The sequence below is a fragment of the Pleuronectes platessa genome, chromosome 17, assembly GCF_947347685.1.
Source record: "Pleuronectes platessa chromosome 17, fPlePla1.1, whole genome shotgun sequence".
Classification (NCBI taxonomy): domain Eukaryota; kingdom Metazoa; phylum Chordata; class Actinopteri; order Pleuronectiformes; family Pleuronectidae; genus Pleuronectes; species Pleuronectes platessa.
The window spans coordinates 19164545-19187798 of NC_070642.1; the positions used below are offsets into that span (position 1 = coordinate 19164545).

Consider the following 23254-nt stretch of genomic DNA (forward strand, 5'->3'; position numbering starts at 1 on the left):
CAGGCAAACACAATCTAACCCCACCTGGTAATGTAGTAAACTACTTTAGCCATTTTGGTGTTGTCGGGCTTGCTTCTTTCCTTTTTGTGTCCTGGTTTCTTTTATGTCTTTTGTGTAGAGTAACTGTTAGCTTAGCTACGTAGCTTATGTATGTTTAGGACAAGCGTAACACAATGTCACATTTCCTTTTATGTGAGCTTTAGAACTTGAGCCCTAATATGAGGTGACACAAAATTACACAGTTTAAAGATTTAACTTGGACGTGATGTGACTTACTGGTTTAAACAGGTATAACATCCCTGCTTGTGTAACCCCCCCCCCCCCCCCCCTCCCAGCCGGCATTAAATGCTGCACTTGTTTTCTCCATCACTCTGAAGCCCCATTCAAGAAACTTTCAAAAGTTAGTGGAACCACGGTGGAGCTAATTTCCAGGTGGCCTACATAAAGTTATTGGCAGGCTGCTGCATAACCATCAGCGGAATAAAACAAGCCCTCATTCTAGACAAATGCATCATGGGAAATGTAGAAAGGTACCAAATGAAATGCAAGGGGGGGGGGGGTGTACGGTTGATTAGGGAAAAGGGAATAAAAAATGATGACAACCCTTTACCTAAGTTTAATTGCCTGGGATGCTTGACCAGCAACGACTGACAACGTCTAATAGTAGCAGCAGATCACTGTTTGAGGTTCATGCACATTTTTCAAATCGACTGCTTGATGATGAATATGCCTCTGAATTGCAATTTTTTTTAATGTAATTTTTGCATTTAACATAAGCATACCACTGTAGATATAATTTCAGCGACATGCAAATAACAAATGTGATGCAAATGTCCGTAACATTCAGGCGAGGAGTGGAAGAAGATGATGTTTAAATTCAGAAATGCAGAAAACATTCACATGGGACTTATCGCCAAAATCTCCTTTGGTACTCTGCTCTTCATCGGAAACTTGGTTCAAGCTTTACATTTACTTTTCGCAAGTCTTTCCTATCATGAAACGTGTACTCTAATGACGCTGCTATCATTTTGATTTACAGATTCAGAGCAGAGCACCTTTTTTTTCATGGACCTTTTCCTTAGTTTGTCTCTGCTAGTGTATATGTGTGTGTGTGTGTGTTTTGTGTGTGTGCATGTGTGTGTTTGCCGAGGCAGCAGGTCTGTGTACAAGTGGGCAGCCCACAGCACTAGCTGTTGATGCATGGAGGAATCAGAGCTCCAATAATGAGCGGAATCAGCCTTTAACATGGTAATGTGTCATTTAGGGGCCTATCCATTTAGCTAATGACTTGCTTCCTTTTGAAACCTATTAGCAGTAATGGTAAATAGCAGCTCCCCCTTTCAACTCACATCTGATTTGTTTCCCTCCTCCCCTGTTAGTCTTACTCTCCACTCTCCACCTTTTCTCTTCAAGTGCTTCCCTACCCTCCTCTTTTTCATTACTCTCTCTCCTCTTATCCCATCACTCCTCCTCCACTTACATCTCCTCTTTTCCCTTTAAGGTCGTAAATAGCAAGTATCTTCGTGATCAGTTTATCTGCAGATTAATTCCTAAATCAGTCATTTCATTTTTTTTGGGTGTAACATATGAGAAAATAATGAAATGTAACAGTTTACCACAAATTGACCACAACTGATGATGCCGTCAAATATCTTGGTTTATCCAAGTAATGACCAGAACCCACAGATTTTATTATAGACTGCAAAATATATTGAATTTTGCAGATACAATATAAGAGAGGAAAACATTTCCAATACTGATATGTCTGAAAAAGAGATTTAGGCTTGATATTTTACAGTTAAACCATACATTTTATACCTTTAACTATAAATAAAAAGAAAACACAAATGCAAATGTCTACATCACTTCCCTACCCACATCCTCCTCTCCTCTCCTCCTCTCCTCCTCTCCTCCTCTCCTCCTCTCCTCCTCTCCTCCTCTCCTCTCCTCTCCTCCCCTTCCTCTCCTCTCTCCCTCTCCCTCTCCCCTTCCTCTCCCCTTCCTCTCCTCTTCCTCTCCTGCCCATGGAGGCTCATTCATAACATGTACCCATTACCCACCAAGCCATTAGGTTTGCTAACAGTGAGATCCATTGGGTGAAAATCAATGTCTATCCAGGGAGCAGTTTGTCTGTAGTGCCACTGTAATGAATGCTATATACTCACACACGGCTCTCCCTCTCCCTCCCACTGTCACACTGGGTGCAGACGGAGCCGTTGAGCATTGGGTGTAATGGATAATTTTGTCAACCTTACATCTAAACTCCAGTAAAAACAAACCCAGCGCAACATCAAGGAGCATTGTTGTCGTACTGTTCTTACAATTTTCTCCTCATCGCTCTCACAGTCGACTCATCAGTTCAAAAATAACCGTGAGCTGATACAGAAAATATTCAAGCTCCAGTATCGTTGTGTGTAAAATGCTGAATCCTGATCATAACTCACTGTGGGCTCGCGGGCTGTGTCTATAAAGCTCTCCACACTCTGTAATGGATTCTGTATCGTCAAACACACATTTCAGCCACGGCCAATCTAACCTGAACGTTCTCCATGCCAGAGCAGTTAGCCGTAGCCTGGGGGAGGGAGGGCAGGGGAGGGGGGGGGGGGGGGCAGCTAATAGCAGATGTGCAGTCATCAGTGCTGGTCAAAACCGTCGAGTCAGCAAACCTGCAGTCCAGCCCCATCAAAATCCATCGGCATCATTTAATGCTGTGTGCGAGAACCACTTCAACTCCGGTGAGTTCATTCCATTTCCCCTCGTTTGATCCTGAGATTTATGAACTTAAACACCCGGTTGTTCAGTGACAAGGGTAAAAATGTAGGAAAGAGCTGAAATGTGCTCCATGTACCTTAAAGAAAAGATGAGATCTAGTGTGAAGGAAGAAGTTTGTAGGTATTTCTGTACAAACTAATGGTACTAAGGAGAGTGAGCACCCTCCACCAAGGCCCAACAGTCCCTTTAAAGTCAATCAAGCTGCACCAAATCCCACTTAACAGATATCAGTCCCTGAAAAACGCCTGATTTCTTCTATCATTTAATCTTTGCATTATTCAGATGGAAAACGGTGAAAATGTCACAACCCAGTGACTTATTAGTGGGTTGTTTCTTGGATCCTTGCACCAAGTTTCAGGGACATTTGTTCAGTTGTTTTTTGTGTAACCCTGCTGACACACAATCAATGAACAGGGCTGCAGACATCACTTCCTTTGTAAAGAAACTCGTCCTGTAGCTTCCTCACCGAGCTCCGTCTCTGCTTCTGTTGCTTCTCTCAACAGGATGTTTCCACAGTGGTTCTAAATCTGCTTTACCTTTTCCACTGTAGACATTTTAACTTGTCTACTTCAGTATTGCAAACATTACAGGTAGAGATCTTTAATTCAACCTTTGTTTCTCCTGCTCGGACATAAACCACAAATATAAAATGGTGCATCTGCAACTGAAGCCGACCTTTGACCTCTGACCTCGCTGTGAGATCAATATGGTGTCATGTTGTTAGAAGACATTTCTGTGACAGACACATTGTGTACATCAGGACACAGATGATCAGTTAATCAATTAAAGCTTGTTTGCTTTGTGGCACCTTTTGTACTTATTGTTATTTCGATATATATATAAATACGACTGTCAAGCTGATAATGATGTAAACAGTAAAACAATTAGAGACACATTCACACCGGAATAAAGTAGATATAATAATAATAATACATGTAAAAGCGAATATGTACTTTCACCTCCGTGAAAAGTTTGTATTTGCAGACCAGAAACTCTTTTCTCTTTAAATTAACACGATTCTCATCCTCACATAATCATGTTTAGAGATGTTTTGATGTTTAAGTGTCCGAACCCGTCTCTCAGAATAGACATTAATATGCTAATTGAAAAACGTTTCTGAATATGAATATGTGGAGATGCTGCAGGTACAGGTTAAATCAAACACCCGACCTGTTTCACAAGTTAACAATTCCCTCACCACCTTCTCTCATGGATAACGTGCAAACCGTGCACGTGAACCCGGTCTACACATCTGTTTTGTATTTCTGTCGCTGTGTAATGAGGTTTTCCACCGTTCAGCCGGCGTGTCCGCTGTCAACAGACTGTAAAACTGTTGGAACTGATCTGAGACCAGCTCCGTCTCTTTCTAACTAACCGGGAGAGGAATGGCAGCAGCAGCTCCGGCTTCCATCCGTCTCTCTGACCACTCGCTTTTCATATCCTCCTGACTACTGTGAATGAGTTGTTCCCCAACAGACGACAACCGAGATTAATTGTGTGTGTGTTTGTTGAGTATTACTCATGATTACTCGCTGTTCTTTTTGTAAATAGTTTGTTGATTGGTCCCCACGGATCCGCCCACTCCGGTCTTTAGCCAGTTGCTCGCTGATCCCAGTCTCTCCCAGTGACGGCCGTAAGTCAAGTGAAAGGATAATGGAGGGCAGGAGGAAAAAAAAAAAAGGCCACAAGACCAGGGAGGACATGGTGGAGAAAATGAGAAGAGAAAAGGACGAGTAGAAGAATAAGAGAGATGCGCCCGGCGGAGATGAAGGATATTAACGCCGCAGCCCGTGTGTTCGCCTCCAATCTCTGTGGTAACCGTTTCTTCCTGGAAATTCATGCATGTCCATCTGGATTTTCAATTACCCACAATCCCCTGTGACCCCACTGGCGGCGTCTGGAGAATGATTTTATTTCCTGGCAAATACTGAACACACACTGGAGATAGGGCCGAGCTGCACACTCCCAACGCACATGAACATTAACGTATGTTCGATATGTGGTCACAGTCAGAATCTGCAGCTTGACTCTAACTGCTGTTCATAATATCGTCTCAAAACCAAAAAGCCAATAATCAGCTGACAACCCATCACAGATATCACAGGAATGAAGCCTTTGAATATAAATATGAAGTCTGATTACTTTTCTATATTGGAAATAATACAGTTAAAGAAGATGGCAGTAATTTAGAGATGGTGACAATACATCTCAAAGAGAAAAGATGGATTGTACCAATTAAAAAAAAACAGCTGATCTCCTTTTGTATCAGAATCAGAATCAGAATCAGAATTCTTTTTATTGCCTTGTATATTTTCACATACAGGAAATTGCCTTGGTGTGGTTGGTGCACTTTACAAACAACAATATAAAAACAACAATATAGAGCAATATAAACATCAATATAAAAAACAACAATAACGAAAAAATAATATATACAGTAAATGTGTTTTGTGCGGTTTTAAGGTGCAAAGATTGGTGGTAGTGCCAATAATGTAGTGTTATAAATTATGTGCGAGGGTGGGGGGGGGGGGGGTCAGCAGAGTCAGTGTGATGGGGGGGGCTTGTTTGTGAGCCCCACTGCCATGGGGAAAAAGCTGTTCAGGTGACGCGAGGTTTTAGTCCTGACGGCCCGGAACCTTTTCCCAGATGGAAGTCTCTGGAACAGGTGGTGACCGGGATGGGAAGGATCAGCGATGATCTTGCCTGCTCTCTTTCTGGTCCTGGAGTGGAACAGGTCTAGGAGAGCCGGCAGGTCACAGCCGATGACCTTCTCAGCTGACCGAATGATCCGCTGCAGTCTGCCCTTGTCCTTGGCAGTGGAGGCAGCGAACCAAACGGTGATGGATGAGGTGAGGATGGACTCAATGATGGCTGTGTAGAACTCAACCATCACTTTCCGCGGCATGCTGAATTTCCTCAGTTGCCGCAGGAAGAACATCCTCTGCTGGGCCTTCTTGGTGATGGAGGTGATGTTCTCCGTCCACCTCAGGTCCTGTGCTATGATCGTCCCCAGGAATCTGAATGACTCCACTGTTTTAACTGGGGAGTCGCACAATGACCCAAATCATTTAAAATCATACTTAATGATTAAAACTCCCTTTTAAACTTATACAAAATATTACCAAAGTTCAACTATACAACCAGAGACAAGACTAACTTGTAGTCTTCCACCCTGGCACTTCACCACTGATGCACCAACAACCTGCAGTATGCATAAGTAAAATGAATATCTGTCCATGTATCGTTAGCTTGAGTTAGCTTTTGTTTTAGTGTTAATGTTGCAGATGTTCCACACACACTGGGAAAGTGTCTCATGTTGTTTTTTAACATAGCTGAACCAAAAGCCTGAACAGTCACTGAACCACGACTCTGTCTCCAGGGAGCATTTTTTTTTTTATTTAAGCAAAAACAATCAGCGATGGAAGAAGGAACATTTTCTATCCTATATTTATTTATGTTGTTGTTGTTGGCTCGTGAGAAGGAAGTAGTGTTTGTAGAGAAGATTAGATGCTCCACCAGTGATAAATCTCTGTGGGGGGGGGGCAGAGGTCAAGCTGCTCTCTCCTGTAAATCTACTCACTGGCATGTTTTCATTACCAACACCAACGTATCCCCCATATACCCTCCGATGTGTGTGTGTTTTATGTGTGTGTGTGTGTGTGTGTGTGATTATATGGGGGTGTGTGTGGGGGCCTTGACTGTAGCAGAGCCTGTAAGTACAAACCAAGGCCAGCACAGATGAGTTCCTACTTAAATCATACACACACACAATTCTGTCTCTGAGGTGCTTGTGGATGATTTAACCAAGTTCTCATCACTGCCTCATCAGGTGATGACTGACTGTGTGTGTGTCTGTGTGTTGTGTGTGACTGTGTGACCACTGCAGTACAGATTTACTGCTGGCGGGTCTGAGCTCAGCTATATCACTTCAACCACTTATCCAGGAGCTATAGCACATAAACATTCTCTCTGTCTCTTTTATTTCTTTAATTCTCCAAAGTCTTTCAATGCATTGTGGACAACGTCTTGTTTTCTGGATCGCTGATTGTTTTTCCCGTGGGGTCACTCAGGTCGGCAGTAGATGTAATCGAACTGCGCTGCATTTAATAAACGTTATATCTACAACTTTAATTCATTAGGTTTTGATACTCGGATCCATTAGACACCCAGAAAAGTTTGCTTTCTCTCAGAAATCTGTAATTTCAGGGTTTGGTGAGGTTTTCTTTAAGGAGACACAAAATGCTTTTTCAAAACGACAACTTCCAAATCCAGGGTTTGATTGTGAAATACTTGGAAAGTCTACAAAAAATGTAAAGACAATATCATGTTGCTGAAGCCGCCTAATGCCCCTGCAGCTTGAGAGCGTATATGTTATGCTACATCCTGGTCTGCGATGTGTGTTGAGAGAATCAGTGGGCCCCCCGGGAGACTGTGGTTTAGACCCCCCCCCCCCCCAGTGAAGACTGCAGCCTCCAGCAAACATGGTCAGTTCATTGACATGTGTGTCTGTGAGTGTGTGTGTGTGTGTGTGCGTGTGTGTATGAGTGTTTCTAAGTAGGGGATTAACTGTCTATAACTTTGTGGCTTTCCTGTTTAGTCTGACTTTATGACCGTCTGGAAGAGGCCAGCGTTTGCAAAAGGTCCTTTTTTAACAGACACACAAACACAGAATGACGACCATACACAAACACAGACACACACACAGACACAAACTTTAGCCCACTTCTGTACTTCTTCTTCTCAGGGGACAAGTGTGTGGCCTTTTTGCAAAAGGGAAACATTTGCCTCCCGGATGTTGAGATCTGGTGGAGTTGCAGAAACTTGTCGAGCATGTGGGTGTAATTTTTATTAAAGAAAATATGCAGCAGCAGAAAATAGGACATGTGCACACTAATTGGTGGCACGTAACTTCTTACCTTGACGGCTCTAATTATAACAATTACTAAATCAAATCAGGACTGGTGTTTGGCGTTAAGATAACCGTGTTAATGTAATCAGGCGTCTTCATGGTGTCATTGTTTTAACAATTAAAAAAGCTGTATAAGGGGAAATAGAAGGAAAATGAGATTTAATTGAAAGTCAGACAGGAAGTGGAGGAAGTGAAGATGTCCTGACCCTTCTGATCCGTGCATCATCTCATTCCTTCTCTTTCATAAGCACTTTATTGTCTTTATCCTTCCTCCGCATAAGAAGTCATTCATTGCTCTTCTTTAAGGCAGGCTGTCTCCTCTCTTCTTCTCTGAGGCGAGCTCACAAACACACACACACACACACACACACACACACACACTCCCAGGCCAGGAAGTCCTGGTGAGAGCAGGATGTTGACTTAGTATTCGTTACAGCTCTCCCCTGAAACCCCTGGAGGTCGACAGAGGAGCGGCCGACAGATGTGGAGCCAGAGATACGGGCGGCAAAACAAAAGCATGGATTAATGTACATATTCTCTCTAACTCTTATCGCACCAGACCAAGTAATAAATAATACAAAATTCCTCAACTTTGCCTTTTAACATCATAGACGCCTATTATTTCTATACCAACTTTTTGTCTAATATCAAAAAGTTCGGCCGTTATTCAAATTCCGCCTTGCGTCTTATGATCTGTTTGTCTGCCAATTTAGCTACGCTGCCCCCTCAGGATTTCCAGTGGTACTGCTCAAAGTTGCCTATAAGACGTGCACATTGCAAATGACTCAAATCATTTCAAATCATACTTAATGATTAAAACTCCCTTTTAAACTCTTCTACAACATATTACCAAATTTCAACTATACAACCTGAGACAGAGAATTACAGAAAAGAAAACTACTAAAACTAGCTAATGTATAGAAAGTACTTTTTTATTTGCCATTTATTAGAAAAGTCAGTCAATTACCCAACGTGTCAGTAAAACTACATCACCATAGAAACGGCATGCAGCAACCAGAGAAGGCTTCCAGCTTTGTGTGTGTGTGTTTGTGTGTCTGTTTGTGTGTGTGTGTGTGTCTGTGTGTGTCTGTGTGCGTATGTGTCAAGACAATTTGACAGCTGTACGTGTTTTTCAGTGTGACTGATCACATGCTATATTAATTATATATATATATATATATATATATATATATATATATATATATATATATATAAATAAACACTATATTTATATATGACATTTACAAAGTGAGGCTCATCATGCCTCCGTTTGTTACCCAAGAAAATGTATTCAGTTCAAGAAAGAAGGATATTTTTCAATAATTGGAAGAAACGTTGTTCAACTTGAGGTTTCTGATAATATGCTTTCTGGAGGGGCTCTATGTGAGTACACAAATATCAGTCAGTTGCTCCCCCCCCCCCCCCCCCCCCCGATAGCTCCACCCCTAGCCTGAGTATACCTAACAATCTCAAATATCTCTGGATGAAAAAGACACACTGAAGAAGATGCCGGCGAAAATGTCCACCTGGGAAGACGATGAGGTTCCAGAACTTTCCAGACATTCTGCTGATGCCTTCTTCATATGTGAAAGGCAAAGTCTAGAAAATATCTGGACCCACTTTTCAGACAGGCACGTGTCAACATGCACAGAGACAGACACACTGCATTGTAGAAATCTGTTTAAAAATACAAAGATTTTTCCCCATCTGTGTGTGCGTGTGCGTGTGCGAGTGTGTATCCACCGGATTATCGCTGTCTCATCCCTCATTCCCCTCCTGCCCCTGACCCTTTTAAACAACACTCTATCTTTCTCTGGGAATCCCTCCATCCATTTCTCGCTCTCCATCAATCTTTCTATCTTTTTCCCCGTCCATATCTCCCCCTGACCCCCCCCCAACTATTCGGGATGGAGCGAGGAGATAGAGAGAGGTACAGAGAGAGATGATCCTGTCCTTTTCAACCTTCTTGTTATTCCATCAAGCATACATCCAGCCTCAGAACTCAACAATAACACATCCATCACACACACACACACACACACACAAAAGGGCAAACAGTGCAGTGTCATCCTCTATCGTGACAGTAAAAGCAAAGTTTTATTCCTAATGTAATAAAAAAAACTTTTATACAATGATCATATTTGCTGTCATTCGGAGCTCGTGGAAATTCACTCAATGTCTAGATTTTAACTTTTAATATTGATGTCTTATCATCCTAATATGACTCTGATGTGAAGCTATAAACCCTTTCTGTGTTAGTGCACGTGTTACTGGAAGAAGTGCTCGGAGGGTGTCAACTTCATTTTCAGATTATAACAAGCATAATTGAAATGCATGTTTTTTTTTTTCAACATAAATCCCTTAATTGATTATGTATTAGATTCCAATTAAACTCCAGCCCACTGTATTTGATTTAATGTAGACTTAGTTTAAATCCTCCTGCGCAGTTCAACATTTAATTTGAAAGATATTTACAAGGTGCTCAGGGTGAGCAGATATAAAACCCGGCGAGGTTATGGATTGTATGTTGATGAGGATTGAGATGAACGCGGAGATGTGGAAGATTTATGAGTGAGGCTATAGTCTCAATATAAAATTCACAAATTTGCCCTTGAGGTCTTTTCAATCTCTACATCTCTCAGGACTCTCCTGAGACGACGATGAGGGGGAAACAGGATAAATAAATATTTTCTTATCGCAAGGTCCATTTTCAGTGTTTGGTTTTTAACGAGCTTTCGGCCACACCTTGCATCAGCGTGTCCGAGAGGTGATTCACATTTTATTACGCGACTCCAGATTGGATTTTTTTTCGATCGGTCGATAAGAGTTGACAACCGAGCGAAGTCCACGCCATGATGACGACCACGGGATGAAAGTGAAAGCTCCAGAAAGACAGAACAAGTCTTTGTGGAAAGGTCAAGGTCAAATGGTTCACTTGACATTTATATAATCAAGTTTTAAAAGTTTGAACTCAGCAAAGTTTCTTATATTTCTAAGTGTAGTATCACTCTGTAAATAAATTACCCAGCAGTACTGTGATATTGTGATCATTGGTACAATGTCGAACTAGGTCCCGTGGCAGTGACATTGCCCAGCTCTCACCGGGGGGGCTTACACATTCTGACAGTATTATAATTTAGCGGCTGTATTGCAGTAAATCCTGTGAGACATCGGGTTAACAGAGCGGAGACGAGCGATAGAGACGCAGTGAGACAGACAGAGACACAGACAGACAGAGACACAGACAGACAGAGAGACAGACAGGTTACGATGGTTATCAGAGCAGAGAGAGAGAGAAGAATGGGAGATGATGAACCTGAGTCGATGTGTGTGTCCGAATGTGTGTGTGTGTGTGTGAGTGTTAGTGCAGCAGCTGCAGAGCCGTAGGCAGACGGTCATTGTGTCCTTGTCGCCCTGTGAATCTGAAATCTGAACCCCACCTTTCGTCATTCCTCTCCGTGTCTTTGTTGTCAACTCGTTTGTTCAACAAGAAAAAACCTTATCGGCTTCCAGAGGCCGACGCGTGATCAGATCCCCGGACGACATTTTCATGTTCTGTAGAAGTTGCCGTGAAGGAAAACACATACGCTGGGAAAACCTCAAAGGAAAAGATGGATGAAGTTGCAACTTTGTGAAAGGAAATTAGTTATTATAATATAACTCTTTCCAAGATGTGTGTTTAAAGTGGGAAACGGTGAATTTCCTGTTCGAGTCCCTTGAGATTGTGCATGTGAAAGGTATTAGTGGTTTTAGATCAAGGTCAAATGACACTCAAAAGGTTTTTATAGTCTCCCACGTACACTTGTATGTGGTCGGAGGCTCCTGCAGCTTGTGGATCCAAACCCAGGAGTAAGCAGGATGTTGGCTCGGTTCTCTGGCAGACGTCTGAATAACCATGAGGAGGAGAAGGATCCTGGAAAAATCTGTTCATCACAGCAACTGATTCCATTTCTGATGAAGATCTAAGATGTCGCACACTTTAATTTTAGCTATAAATTCCTTTTTTTTACCTCGAAAACAATGTTTTGAAATGTTGTGTAAAGAATTAGCGACAAAAGTGGCTAAAATCTTTCCTGGGCTGTTGAATTGTGTGTTAATTATTGTTACTTTAAGCAAATTAAACCTCAAAAACAATAACTGATCCAGACTTTAGGGTTTCTATTCTCTACATGGTGTATTCATCATGGATGTAATATCAGTATCAAAGCTCCAACTTTCACAAGTTCACAAAGTAAACTGAGATGTTTATCTGTGAGTCAGTGTTTGCTGTGTGTCCGGGCCCCTCAGCGACGTGGATTCTCAGATATCATTTATAAGAGGATGGAGGGACGTGTTTGACCTAGTGTGTGTGTGTTTGTGTAACGTGTTGTGAGGGTGTGTGTGTGTGTGAGAATGTGTACACGTGTTTGAAAGAGGGATTTGGGGTGTCTCAGATGTTCTTCACAGTTCATCAGTGTTGACATCTGGCCAAACAGCTGTACACATCTGGACACAGTTCCTAGTAAAGGGCGCGTGCACGCAAACACACACACACACACACACACACACACACACACACACACACACACACACACACACACACACACACACACAAACTCTTCCCCTTCCATCTCATCTTTCCTCCCGTCTGTCTCCTTTGTGTACAGTTATTGTGTATTTTACAGGTTTCTGTGTTTACGTTCAAGTTGCACGTGTTGTTTTAGAACTTTGACCTCAAACCAGAGCTGTGATGCATCTGATGTAACTCAGAACTCGGCTCATGTTCTCGTCTGTGTGGGTTTTCCAGACAGGAAATGTGAACCATGTGCAGCGTGAGTCAAAAGCACTTTAATTTCTTCACACTGGTCACACTGGGGCTAATGGGAATTTTACTATGGGAAGAATACGGATGGGTTAGGCCAACAAGCTGAAATAAAACAGTGAGCAGTCTCCTGGTGCGTTCGAGTGCTGAGGAAACAGACGTGTTTTATAGGAATTGGGGAACACGGGCTACTTGGCTTGCTGATTTTTGGCAGTCACACCTTTTGAGAGCATGTGTTTGCAGTGTAGACACATGACAACAAGATCTGGATCTGAATTGTTTTCATATGTCCCCATTTAAAAAGAATGTGAACACAGGTTGTGGTTGTTTGGAAAAGAACAAAAGACATTTTTCCTCTTTTCTTCAAAATTAATGAGAACATAATTGACTACAATAGCAAGTTGAGCCTTTTAAGTTTGTCAACAAAGAACTCCCTCGCTGATAAAACATATTGCAGCAATTACACACCACCTTATTTTCTGAGGAGGGAAGAGGTTACTCCTACTTCCTACATGAACTCCATCCTGTCTGGGACCTTTTAGATTTGAGTTTCACATGAGACAGACACAGCAGGAGATGATCCAGGTTCGATTCTTTTAGAAATACAGGAAAATGGACGTTCAGGTGAGGGGTGGAGCCTGAGTAGAGCAGGAGGCCGGACATCATGTAGAAATCCTGCTGCAGGAATCACATGTTTTAAATTTGTTATAATCGTGTCTTTCCAAGTTGAAATCTTGACTCTTTTTCATGCTGAGATATGTCCTCACTTCCAATTTTGTTGTGCGTTCGAAACATCCTCAGTATTCCCTGCTGTTTTCTCACATGCTCTTATTTTGACATCTTGCAGACTATTTACGAGGGGAACAGTCCTGCCTCGGACATTGTGCGTCTGAAAGCAGGTTTTCCTTCGTGAGCCAAACAATAGCTGAACTGATCTCCCCTCAGTTGCAGCCACATTGGGCCAAGAGTTCAATCTACTTTTTCCTTTTCTCATGGCGATTTGAAGATATCTGCCCATAAGGGGAGCAAACAGGGAGGGAAAACAAACTTGTGCATTAAACTAATCCCCAAATATGGCCTCCAATAACATCCTGGAGGAACAAATATACGTGTTTTCCATAATGTATGTGTCTTCCAAGCTTTCAGGCTGTGGTGGCTCCAGCAGTGAAAAATATCCAGGGACAGGAAATGAAAACGGGAGAAATGCTCGTGCGACATAATGTAAATGAACAGCCGCTGCCTAAAGTCTGCAGAGTTGACAGCCGGCCAAAGAAAAGTTTCTCGGTAACACAAAGGGGTTAATGATGTTAACTGCATTAAACCGCAGCAGAAACACACCCAGGTTAACTAACTTTAAAAACACCTGCCTGCCCCCCCCCCCCCCCCCCACCGTGTTCCAGGCTAATTACTCACAACCTCAGAACAACAGAGGAACCCGGCGCTCCACAGAGAAGCTGACATCGTTTTTTAATGATTGGAAATACAAGACCTGTATTCAGAGGCAGGAAGTGCTGGGTGCCACTAATAACCCCCACTGAGGCATTTGGGCAATTTAACACGTTTTTTTTTCACCCGTGAAGAAGAAGAAAGTCGTCTCGACCTTGTTTAAACTGCTCTGAACAGACTTGAAACTGATTCCTGATGATCTGACGACACAATTAAACTGAGCTCTGCCTTTTCTGTGTGTTTCATTTTCTCTTTTTACACACACATCTTTGATATTTAATAGATTTAAAGGAATTACCCGACACGTTTGAAGGCGTCGCTGTTTTTCCGTCAAATACCAAGACTGACGTGAGCTCGTGAAAAGTAAACAATGTGTGTTTCCCCCCCAAATATGGAGCCTTTTTAACTTTGTGTTTACTTCAGGGAGAGAAAAGCTGCAGCATCTTTATGTGGAGCAGATGTCAGCGCTAATGGATGCAGCTGTGTTTGTGTTTCATCATCTATTTTTCTTTTTGTTTAAAAAGAACCCCCCCCGTTCTGTTTTCTTCCCCAGGACTGTTTCCGGCCGTGTTGAACCTGGCGTCCATGGCCGACATCACGGCGAACGCCACCTGCGGCTCCTCGGGTCCCGAGATGTTCTGCAAGCTGGTGGAACATGTACCGGGGCGGCCAGTTAAAAACTCCCAGTGTCGAACCTGCAACCAGCAAAGCACGAAAGCAGTCGGTGAGAAAGAGTCTCACACACACACACACACACAGACACACACACAAGCACACGCACGCACACACACGTCTCACAGTCAGGATGATTACAGTAATTAATCATGCCAGATTAGTTAATTAGAGCCAGATTGGCCAGATGTGAACCAATCATTTTGTCTGAAGTGATAATTACTGAACGAACTCAGGAATCAATCGCAACATGACAGAATGACAATGCAAAATTAGCCTGCAATCATAATTCAAACAGCCCAATTAGAGCGTCAGTTATCCAGTCAGTGATTCGGTTAACTGCTCAGCCCGACGGCCAATCAATCAATCAATCAATCAATCAATCAATCAATCAGTTAGCTAATGAAGCAGTTAGTCACTGACTAGTAGCCGGTTATTAGTCAGTAGTCGTCTATCTCTGTTAATGCTAAGTGACTTCCTCACTGTCGAAGGGAGGATTTGACTTTTTATGAAATATGAAAATCGATACCACTTGTAATTATTACGTTTCCGGTTTTTCGCAAATCAAACTTTAACAAAGTCACATGTGAGCTGGTAGACGCTCGTCGACAGAGTCAGGTTCCATGGGTTTTAGCAGAAATGTCATAGATAAGTAGCCTGGTGATTGACAGCTCCCGGTTGAGCTGAAACATTAGAATGACGCTCTCACACACACACCCACACACACACACGTAAAACACACAATCAATCCCTTGCACACTCTACAAAAACAGTGTTTTATCTGCCGGCTCTGTTAAAGTGTGTAACCGCTCCCAGGTGTGGGCTTTGTTCTGCATCAGGTGACATTTTCTTATTCAGAAGTGAATAAAATCTCCTGAGCTGGAAAGGAAATCTATTATTATAATTTTTTTAGAAGGTCGAAAAATACACTTTTTGATTTTTGGGCCTTGAATCTTTCCCGAAAAATAACAGAGTTTCAGAAAGAAGGGAGGTGACTGTTTTTTTTATCGTTATAATAAGACGGGATGGAACACTAAAATGATTTTTAGATTTTTAAAGTTGAAATGGAATCCAACGATTGATTTTTGTGTGTGTGTGTGTGTCTGTGTGTGTCTGTGTGTGTTCAGAGCATCATCCCATAGAATACGCCATAGATGGCACCAACCGCTGGTGGCAAAGTCCCTCCATCAAGAATGGGATGGAGTACCACTACGTGACAATCTTGCTCGACTTGAAACAGGTAAACTCACCCACACACAGACACACAAACACACACACATATATATACAGGGCGGCTATGGCTCAGGAGGTAGAGCGGGTCGTCCACTAACAGGCCAGACGGGCTGTAGTTTGATCCCCAGCACCAGTGTCTTGGGCAGGATACACACTCCATGTTGTCCCGACCGACACTGTGTGAATGGTGTGTTATTGTGTATCATTTATCAGTCAGTTACATTCCCGACTACACATGAGACTCAGACCTTTATTCTATGGAGTCTTACACCAAAGTAAATCTTAAGTGCCTGTGTCCTCTCACTAATACACATCCTCTCTTTGTAGCACTGGTCCTCTTGAATTCATGTCGGGGGCAGAAGTATTTTTAATCATTGGAATCCACTGTAAGCTCCATTGATCAGACCTCGCCACAGCCTCTATTATCTGGAAAGAGACAAACTATAAACATTATTTTTCCACTATCAAGGTTCATTTATCAGCATTAAGCCCAGACGGTTACCAGATAACTATTAACAAACTGGCAATATGACAATTCATAGTATGTGGTTGAGAATAGATCAGAACACAGTGTAAGGAGATGTTTTTTTATTCCTAAATCCTTTAACGAAGAAAACTCAGGAGCAGTACTTTGGAGGAATAAGCCTCAAATTGAGCAGCTGCTGGTGAACACACATATAATTTAAAAAAGTATTTGACGTGTGTAACAGAATCCTTCTTCTCGTGAGTACGTCACAGGTTCTTTAAAAGCTTTTAAATGTCAGTGTACTCTCTGTGGCCCCCTGCTGAGCTGACACAGCTGACACAGACATCTTTATGTGACGGTGGTATTTGATGTATATTATGTGTATTTATTTTGTTGTAGAATCAATCTTACTATACAGTGGGAATCACTCAGGTTTTCTTTTGACTAAATGCTCGACTTTTCTGTCAAAAGACGATTGTAAAAAGTTAAAATAAAATAAATGATCTTTACGATTAACAGTTTACTTAAATCTGGTGCATTTGTATTAAAATTATTCTGTATATCATTCAAACACATAATTATAACAGATTTTTCTATTATAAGTTTTCTCCGAATGTGAATTTTAACAGTTTGACTAACGCAATTTTTTATTTCTTCTTTGCAATATGCAAGAAAATTATGCTTCAGGCTGCATCCTGATGGTTTTTTAATGGTTAAGGGGCCGAACAAATTAATGCAAAACCCATTTAAATTTCTATTTATCACCTTTGCAACAACTACTTTGCAGTTTGTACCTTGTGTGTCTCTCTGCTTGATTCCTTTTGTCCTCTAAATGATCCAGAGCGATGGAGTGAATGCAGAATTAGAAATAAAGAAAAAGGCAAAAAATAATAACCATCATTTGGTTAAATTTAAAAAGTAATATTCTGATTATTGAAATGAGTCAATCCAACAAACCTAACAAGAACATAAGAAATAACAGATTATGCAAAACCTTTGAATATCAGCACTTATCAGTAGGAAATGTTGGAGTTATTGCAAAAATAAAGATTGTATTAATTTTTAAAATTCCCTTATAGTCTATTCTGCAACATTCAATACCCTGATTCCTGGATTAGAGTTTAATATCGCATCCAAATATTACAACATAATAACTCCCGCTTAGTTGCTGGGTTGACATTTGCATTTATTTATTTATTCTCATCATAAATCCACTGTGCATTTTCTCATCTGGTTGTACTTGAAATTATTGATTGATTGAGAGTTTGCAGTATCAGGACCGATCAATAACCAATTTGACGTTTTGTATGTGAATTAAAAAATCATTTGTCATATTGATGTAAGTATATCTGTAAAAATGCCATGTGGTCGTTTCCTGCATGTGTTAAAACCATATTTCAGGAAACTTTGCGATATTCCAAAGCTGTTAATCTCTAATATCCGTGGAGGTGAGACCCCCTGTGCCTCGGTTCCATTAGAAGAGATTGTAATCGATCCTCCTCTCATCAAGCAACTTAGTTTATTACTTCAGTCAATATTCGTATTGGTCCGAGTAATGGATCCACCTCACGCCTGATTGGCCGTATTTTCAATACCACTAATGTCTGGGTGGACGTGTGCACGGCTCAGTGGGGGTGTTGTGTGTGTGTGTGTGTGTGTGTGTGTGTGTGTGTCTCTATCAGTCCAACACAAAGCTCTCCACCCTGTAGTGGGCTGGATTTCCCTGGTGACCACAGTCATCTCACTCAGAACATGACCGTGTGTGTGTATGTGTGTGTGTGTATTGCCTGTGACTCTGTATTTATTGCTGAGCCTCTCCGGACGGAAATCCAGAATCCATTTGTGTGTCTGTGTGTGTGAGAGACAGTTGATGTCTGTATCACACCAGAGGGGCACATTGTAGAGAACAGTCCCCTCATGAAACCACAATTTAAGTCAGGATGTTTTGGTTGCATCTAAATATCAGTCACCTTTTCAAGATCTAAGAATTCTTCTCAGAGAATTCAACAAAAACGTTGAAACAGATCTTGCAATGTTAAAAAAGAACAGGTCCTGGATCTGCCCCCTGATCCAGATCTGCACTGGAACTTAATGGCTTCTCCTCTGACCCACAACGAACCCTTCCACCAAGTTAGAGGAAAAGTGGTTCAGTAGCTTCTGTGTAACAACAAACAGACAAAGAGAAATGGAAACAACATCTCTCTGACGGAGGTAACAGGAAGTGTTCCAGTCTAACATCTCTAATATATATCGTCTTCTGTAGATTTATGCATCAGAGTTCACGTAGATTTGAAACTTTCCCAGTAAACCATCCTGGTTAAACTGGCATCACGGTGGCAACGTGATGGGTTTTTCAGTTAAATTGCAGTTATTATGGAAATGAAAACGTCAAGTTGATTGACGGACAGTTTGTTCGATCAGACTCCTGAACGAGTCTGTCAGTCAAAGTGCTTTCATTTCGCACACAGCTCCTGAATACACAATCACTCACACACACACACACACACACACACGTTCTACAGGTTCACTGCGCACACAAACTATTTGAATCACTACATTCAGATCAATGGTCACAGACCACACAGAGAATTATTCAGTGAGTGTTCATTTTGGAAGAATTCATTGGAAACTCATGACAACACTGAGGGACAGTTATAAACAGGTCTGTGTTACAAATATGATTTGAGAGATTTCTCAATTCACCAATTCACCTTGACTGAATCTACTGTGAAGTCCAATGTAACTTCAGACCCTGAAGTTGTGAGATGATGTTATCGTTTCCTCTGTTTGTTGGTTGGTTGGTTTTGTACTGTTGGTTTGTGTTTCCATTAAAACTCACCGGTTTCATTGGGGATAATTCATGGATCTTGATGATTCATCATAAACATTTTTCTGTTTTGAAAGCAAATGGATCCTGATTCATGATTTTAAAAAGTTCCCCAGTTCCTCAAACTCTTCAAAATGTCCCCTTCAACAGTTAAAGCTTCATGATGGACTGAATTAGCTTGAAAGAAACTGGTACATCCTTTTTGTGTACCAGTTTCTGGGAAACACACCTCAAACACACATCATACACACATCAAACACACATCAAACACACATCATACACACATCAAACACACATCATAGACACATCAAAAACACATCAACCACACATCAGACACACATCAAACACACATCAAACACACATCAACCACATGTCAACCACACATCAAACACACATCAAACACACATCATACACACATCAAACACACATCAAACACACATCATACACACATCAAACACACATCATAGACACATCAAAAACACATCAACCACACATCAGACACACATCAAACACACATCAAACACACATCAACCACACATCAACCACACATCAAACACACATCAAACACACATCAGACACACATCATACACACATCAAACACACATCAAACACACATCAATCACACATCATACACACATCAAACACACATCATACACACATCAAACACACATCAAACACACATCAAACACACATCAAACACACATCAGACACACATCAAACACACATCGAACACACATCGAACACACATCAAACACACATCACACACACATCAAACACACATCAAACACACATCAAACACACATCAAACACACATCGGACACACATCAGACACACATCAGACACACATCATACACACATCAAACACACATCAAACACAAATCAAACACACATTAAACACACATCAAACACACATCAAACACACATCAACCACACATCATACACACATCAAACACACATCAGACACACATCAGACACACATCATACACACATCAAACACACATCAAACACACAAATCAAACACACATCAACCACACATCAGACAACCTAGTGACTGGATAAAAAGATACAGAAAAACTTAACTTTACTTTTCACTGCACATAACAACTAAGAGGCACGTGGTTCATGGTCAGAACTTTTAACACGAGGACAAAAACATCTTTATTCATAACGGAGAGAAGGTGAATGAAACATCTGCTGTACCCAGTGAAACTTTTGTTGTCGTAATGTTTGACAGTAGCTCGGGCCAAAGCAAGAATGTGGGAGCGATTGCAGCATCTGGTGTTTTGTGCAGACAAAAAAAAAAAAGCCTATTTAAAAAGCTTAAGGCCAAATTACAGCCGAGTCTGTGAGTGAGCGTGTTAATGTGTGTACGCGTCAGAGTGGGTTGTGTGTAACTCTGATAGAGAGACGCAGCATGGATTCAGTTTGTTTCCTACACGCCAGGCCTGTCTCTCAGCCTCTCACGCCTCTCCAGCGTTTCAAGCAGGAAACACAATCATCTGCAGCCTATTTTATACCATTTGGTCTGAAACTCACTCAAATATTGAACCCGACTCCAAAACGTTTGCCTCTCAAGTTGTGTTTTAGCGACTCCAGTAAATATCTTCTGCTGGTTTTGCATGCTCAAAGTTTGGCAGCAGCGGGGACTTGCTGGATGACTCAGCCTCATTCAGAACTCGGCCAAAAACTACTTTATTAGTCCGGTGAGATGTTAACACATTTTTATTTGAAGTGACAGTAAATTCTAACGAGTCTGCATTCCAGCTCTGTTACTCTGACAGCTTGTCCACCTGCGTGTGTGTGTGTTGCTGCCAAAAACACAAGAATCGAGCCTCGTGACTTTTTGTCTTTTACTTTCTTTGTGTCGTCATTGGATTAAATCATCTTCGTCACGTTTAATATCTGATTCCAGTTTGTTTCCCATCAGTCATTTGTTCCTCCTGTGTGCGTATCCAGCTCTTATTGGCCGGAGAGCAAACTGGAAATCGGAGTTCGATGCCAGTTTGTCGAGCCAGAGAGATTCTGAACACGTCTCCGTGTGAAAGGCCGGTAAACACCAGCTGCTGGTGTGAAACCGCTGTGACTGTGTGTCCAGATCCCACGGAGACAAAATGGATTCTTCACAGTCCATTTGGTTGTCGTCAACTCAAACCGCACCGGACACACACGGCTTAGAGGAGCTGAGTGAGAAGTGACATAAACAATCCAAGAGCACATTCTGCTTCTAGGCTCAAAAGAAATTTCCTGGTTTTTCATGACAACGTTTGGAAATTGATTTGTGTTGTTATTAAAACAGGAGATACAGACACACACATGCGTTGTTGTGAAAAGTTTGCGACACTACAACAGTCTGAAGTAATGTGAAATGTGAAAATAAGCTAATTGAGTCAGTGGTTTATTTTAGAACCTGTGTTTTTGAACAATTAATCATTTCATCTGGGGATGAACGAGCCACTAGAGTCAGTGAACTAATTAGTACATGAAGATCTGCTGTTTTCCTTTGAGATCAAACCAGTGCTCAAAAGAGGGGTATTAATATTTGATATATATATATAAATATATGTATTTTTAATATTTTTGTTTCATGAGAGAATCCCCTGTTTGTGCATTAATTTGTTGGCATGTTTTGTGTTTGTGTGTCGACAAGGGAATTATTTTGCATATATCTAATCCAATAATTTCATTTTACAATATTTTCAATTAAGTAGCTGTTTTACTCTGCTGTCATTGGCTGACAGTGGGACTGGAACACAAAACAGCAGCATCACAGACTCTTCACTAGAGTTCGGACAATCATTGTGTCAACAAATTAGATTCAATCTTAACCACAACTCCAATTAGTTAACTAGCTGATGTCTCCAGCTCATCATGTGTCCTTTTGTTACCAAACAAGTGGAAGCTAGTTTGGTAAATAGATGTTTATTATTCAGGATCAGCTTCACTCAACCAGGCTGCAGAAGAAACGTGGAAAAACTAATATAAATGCATTTGAAAAGATAAACTGTACAAAAAAAGAGAATCCAGCCGATTAAATTTCCTACAGACAGATTGAAATGTGTTGATGATGTGAACTCACCACACACTGACCTCTCTGACATTAAAGGTCATGAAGGAAAGATGAACATGTATTTATCAGCCTCCTGATTTCTACTGGGACGGTTGTTCGTGTGTTTGTGTTGATGCTGAGCTGAGCTCTGCAAAAAAAAAAAATCCCTCGTCTGATCCACAACTGATCAAAACACAGAATATGGCATCCTGCTACACACACACACACACACACACACACACACACACACACACACACACACACACACACACACACACACACACACACACACACACACACACACACACACACACACACAAGCAGCATTAGTTAGCTGCGTTCATCTATGTTTAGCTGCTGGAGCTGCCTAGCTGTCCCGAAGCTGTCACCATGTTACAAGCTTCTCAGCAGTGGCTCTCTTTTACACACACACACACAAACACAGACACACACACACACACACACACACACCCACACACACACACACACTATTCCGTCATGATTGTGAATACAGGTAACAGTGACTCTTTGTCGGGTTTTTGAATGACTGCTATAAGGTTACCCTGAAATCCTCTTACAAACACACACACGCACACGCACACACACACACACACACACACACACACACACACACACACACACACACACACACACACACACAAACAGACGCAGTAGCTTTCCCCCCATTCTAATTGCTGCAATGTGACACTGCTTCCCACATGGTGAGAAGAAAAAGAGAGAGAGAGAGATACTCAGGATGGGGTGAAGCATAGGGGGGGGGGAGGAAGAGCGACAGAAAGTCAACATTTGACCTACATCCCATGTTTGTTTCTGTCTGTTTGCTGATGAAACTGCGCTGATGTCTGTCAAAACACACATCATCATATTTTATGGTGGGAGAAACAGAAAAGTTACAGATACAAATCTGATATTTAAAAAAAACATCGTGTTTCCCTCCTTCCTGTTTTTATTTCCTGTTTTTCCGTTTATTTATGCACAACAGGACACAAACAAGTCATTTGAGATTTCGCCTCCAAAGGTCAAATGTTCTTTTGCTCAAAACCGAAGATGTTATTTTGCAT

The 23254-nt window shown here is 41.5% G+C and overlaps 1 protein-coding gene across 1 annotated transcript in view; it reads left to right on the plus strand.

Annotated features, from left to right (window-relative positions):
- Positions 1–23254, plus strand: part of lama2 (laminin, alpha 2) — a 136061-nt gene that overhangs the window by 15686 nt on the left and 97121 nt on the right. Inside the window, exons 2-3 of the mRNA XM_053444771.1 lie at positions 14482–14652; positions 15728–15840. Of these exons, the coding sequence (XP_053300746.1) occupies positions 14482–14652; positions 15728–15840 (284 nt within the window). The remainder of the gene's footprint in view (positions 1–14481; positions 14653–15727; positions 15841–23254) is intronic.